Source organism: Triticum aestivum, chromosome 2B (genome assembly GCF_018294505.1).
Source record: "Triticum aestivum cultivar Chinese Spring chromosome 2B, IWGSC CS RefSeq v2.1, whole genome shotgun sequence".
NCBI lineage: Eukaryota > Viridiplantae > Streptophyta > Magnoliopsida > Poales > Poaceae > Triticum > Triticum aestivum.
In genome coordinates this window covers 300,172,782-300,176,573 of record NC_057798.1, presented here as the reverse complement: position 1 = coordinate 300,176,573, position 3,792 = coordinate 300,172,782, and the positions used below count along the sequence as shown (strand labels likewise).

Below are 3,792 nucleotides of genomic sequence, written 5' to 3'. Positions count from 1 at the left end.
AAGTTTCCTATCGCCGCAGTGTCCCGCGGCAGCCTAGGTAATTCTACCGTCGGGCCTCCTGACGGTAGCAAAAAGGATCAAATGTTGATTTTTTTAAAGGGGATCAAATCCCGATTTTGTTTGACAAAAGGGTCAAAACACGAAATTTGGCCGACAGTGGCGGCCACGCCGAGGCCGAGCCACGTCGTCCTCCGCGCACCCACCGAACCGATCAACGAACATTCTTTCCTTCCCACTGACACCGCATCGCTCCCTGCAAACACTCACTGACATGTTGCCGTAGCCACGATCGGCCCTACCGCGCAGGCGCAGCTTCGCAGGGAGGCTTCACGCCAAGTCGTCAGGCGCAGCGAGGCTTCACGCCATTCTATTCTCTCTCCCTTCCCCTTGCTTTCCTCTGCTTCCTGTCGGTTCGTGTTCGTCCGTATCCTTTTTGCATGCGTACAAATATATACTACTCGCCAAATTTCTCGGAAAGGAGCCCCTTCCCTTCCCCGCCTCAGTTCCCACCTCTGACCAACCGATTCTTATCTAGTTTCTGCTTCTGCCGATTCGATTCAATTCAATTCGGCCCTTCCTTGCCCGACTGGATTTGGATTCGATCCGCTGTTGCTGGTTCGAGCTTCCAGCGGGGGACCTGGAATCTGGTGGATCTGATTTGGTTTCTCCGCTCCGCTTCACTGGCCCGCAGCAAATCGCTCGCTACTCCGCGGATTAGCCTCCCTTAGTTTTCCTTCTGGATTCCTACCATTTCGATACGCTCGTCCGGATCTTTGGATGATTACGATCGATTTCGCACCAAAACCGCCGATTTTTCACCCCCAGGACAGCGATTCCTCGTAGCTGTGGCGGTGGATCCATGGCTGGGGAGAAGTCGCCTCGCGCTTTCTCCATGGAAGAGTTACCGGGCCACCTCATCGGGGAGGTACTGAGCTCCGGCAGGCTCGCCGCTGGTGACCTCGCCAGGCTTGAGGGTACCTGCCGCGCCCTCCGTCCTCTCGCTGAGCAAGCCGCCTCGCGGTTATGCGCAGCGCGCATGGCCTGCTCCGTTATTGGGCCTGCGGCTCGTGGGGAGCTCCTCGCAAGATGTGGCGGTAGCTGGAAGAAGGTGCTGAGGTTCCTGCAGTCAGTGGAGCAATCCTTCGACACCGTACATACCTCGTCCGGCAACGTGAGTACTACTGATATAACATAGGGAAAATGCAACCTTTTTGGTGGGTAGAGATGTTGGTCGCAATGATTGGGTTCATTGGGTTTACATGTTTACATTTGCACATATGGGAATTGGGATAAATTAAAGATACATTCGGTCATGCATGGCTCAAGGTATTCTGAGTAACCAAAGTAGGAAAAGAACACACACCCACATTTGGCTTAAAGTGGGACGCATCATATTCATCTTAAGACAAGTGAACAGTAAAAACTAATTCATGATGAGAAACTTAGTAACCTTTCTGTCGTATGTACTCCTATGGCATATAATGCTACCATGGACATGACATGAAATCATATGCAATCATTTCGAAATGATTTATTATGATGGCCTCTTGGTAAATTCTGTTTTCAATTCGTTCTATGTTTTAAGGTTTCTTACATTTTAAGCATGCATGTGCAACACACGTATAACTCTAGGAAAAAATTGAGCCATCCATCTTGCATCAAGAGAACCCTTGTGCTTTGAAGAACACGCCTCTAATAGTTTACTCGTGCCATTCTCCATCCCATCACGCTCTATTTCCAAGCATATTTTCTTCCATTTCATATCAAACAAACATTTTGAGAAACATTGTGATATGGTTGTTCACTCCAGCCAGTGACATGACATGGGTCGACTTGGCTCTTCCCTAGCATATAATAAGCATTGTAATCGTTTATAGGGTTTTCCCATGTATGAACTCACAAATAATCAGCCAGAGCCCATGTCCACTTGAAAGCTAACTGCAACCCTCCTGTGGGCACTTGAAAGGTGTATCCACGTTGTGAATGGTCTGGTGGCAAACATCTCAAGATACTCATGGAAAGAAGTTTGGCTTTTTCCTTGACCTGACCATATCCCACAAGTATCCGGAATGTTTGCCACATGACTGACCGTGCACATGTTCTTGTGGACAGCTTTTTGTTCAAATTCATGCATATTAGGTTGTTTTGGAGGGGGGCAGAAGTGTTCTTCTGGGCTTGCTACTTTTACGTAGAAAAATATAGCCTTCTTCCTTGCGGAGTTAATAGTATGTTGAACTTGTTATGATCGACACTTTTTGGTATGTTTGCCAGTAAGAAATGAATTAGCTAGGAAGTTATTTCTTTTTTGTCTACAACTTGTTTTGTTATTTTTTATTGGCAATGGCTTCTTTAGTATGGCACTGAAATTGTTGTAGTTTTCTGATATTAGAAAATCACGTCCAAATTGGCTTCTTATCTATGTGAACATGTTGTATTGTTTCCAGATGCAAGTAGCGACAGGGAGATATCACACGCTCTTAGTCCATGACTCTTCGGTCTATTCTTGTGGGTCCAGTTTGTGTGGTGTGCTAGGACATGGTCCTGATACTACACAGTGTGTGGCATTCAGTCGGGTTTCCTTCCCGTCGCTTGCCCGTGTTGTTAATATATCTGCCTTTCACAACCATGCCGCTTTCGTTACAGAGTCTGGGGAGGTAACTGAGTTCTCCTTCATGGACGCTACATATTTCTTAACGATATAGTTTTGTTACTTTTGACTTACTGTTTAAAGTTAATTCTCTAAGTAGGTGTTCACCTGTGGAGATAATTCATCAGCTTGCTGCGGTCATGGGGATGTGGGGCGAACCATATTTCGGCCAACCCAAATACTAGCCCTTAAAGGAATTTCCTGCAAGCAGGTAAATCTTGTTATGTTGGTCAGCCCGTCAAATGTGGAGTCTTATCACTTAATAGTCCTAGTTGATTAAGCAACTTTGTTAGGAAAGAGTCCGTGTAAAGATCATATTAGAGTTTGAATAGATTTACCAGCTTGTTGGTCAAGTATCATCTACTATATAAAGGGGCGACTCCTCAATGAAGGAGAGAAGAATATTGTCGTTTACTTTTATTTACTTTTCAGTAATTAGGGTTATGTCTAGTAGGTCCTTTCAATTTGGTATCAGATCTATCTGCAATGGCAGGCGAAGAAATCTAGATTGAGGCTGTGGAGCAGATGAAGATCATCAGGAAGCAATTGGAGACCTTCACACGCAAATGAGTGGAGGACCAGGCGCCCCTCGCCGCACTGGTGCAGCACGTGATGACGCTCGAGCAACGGTCGCCGGCCCTGCCCCCGCTACCAGATTCCGCGGCTCCAGCAGCCGTGCATGCTGCCGCCTCCGCGTCCTTGGTTCTCCTCCCCAGCGTCGATGCGCTCCTGGTGCTTCCCCTCACCAACAGCACCTCTGCCCCCGCCCTCTCCAGTGGGGGGAATGGCCACAGCCCCGCTGGCAGATCTCTTCCTGCTGGGCAGATTGTGCACCCCCATCCCCTACCGCCTACCTGCTACCTGTGGTTGCAACACAACAATGTGCCGACTCCTGCCAACCACTGCCAGCCGCCATCCCCCCTTTACCACCTCCAGCCATCTCGTTACTTGTCGCAGCTGCCCCTAATATCAATCTGGGCCACTTTGCGCCCCCACCTTACAGCTCAAATCCCACCCTATATCCCTCCCAATTTAGCCGCCCACCTACCAGTAGTAGCCCTACCATGAACAGCTTTACCACCAGCAGCAGCCGCTGCCTTCCCGTCTCCACCTGCCAACCAATACCAATTTCATACTGTTATGGC

The 3,792-nt window shown here is 48.4% G+C and overlaps 1 protein-coding gene across 1 annotated transcript in view; it reads left to right on the top strand.

The window, feature by feature from the left end:
* Nucleotides 1–356: 356 nt before the first annotated feature.
* Nucleotides 357–3,792, top strand: part of LOC123044788 (ultraviolet-B receptor UVR8) — a 12,781-nt gene continuing 9,345 nt past the window's right edge. The window contains exons 1-3 of the mRNA XM_044467668.1: nucleotides 357–1,171; nucleotides 2,445–2,654; nucleotides 2,748–2,858. Of these exons, the coding sequence (XP_044323603.1) occupies nucleotides 860–1,171; nucleotides 2,445–2,654; nucleotides 2,748–2,858 (633 nt within the window). The 5' untranslated portion in view covers nucleotides 357–859. The remainder of the gene's footprint in view (nucleotides 1,172–2,444; nucleotides 2,655–2,747; nucleotides 2,859–3,792) is intronic.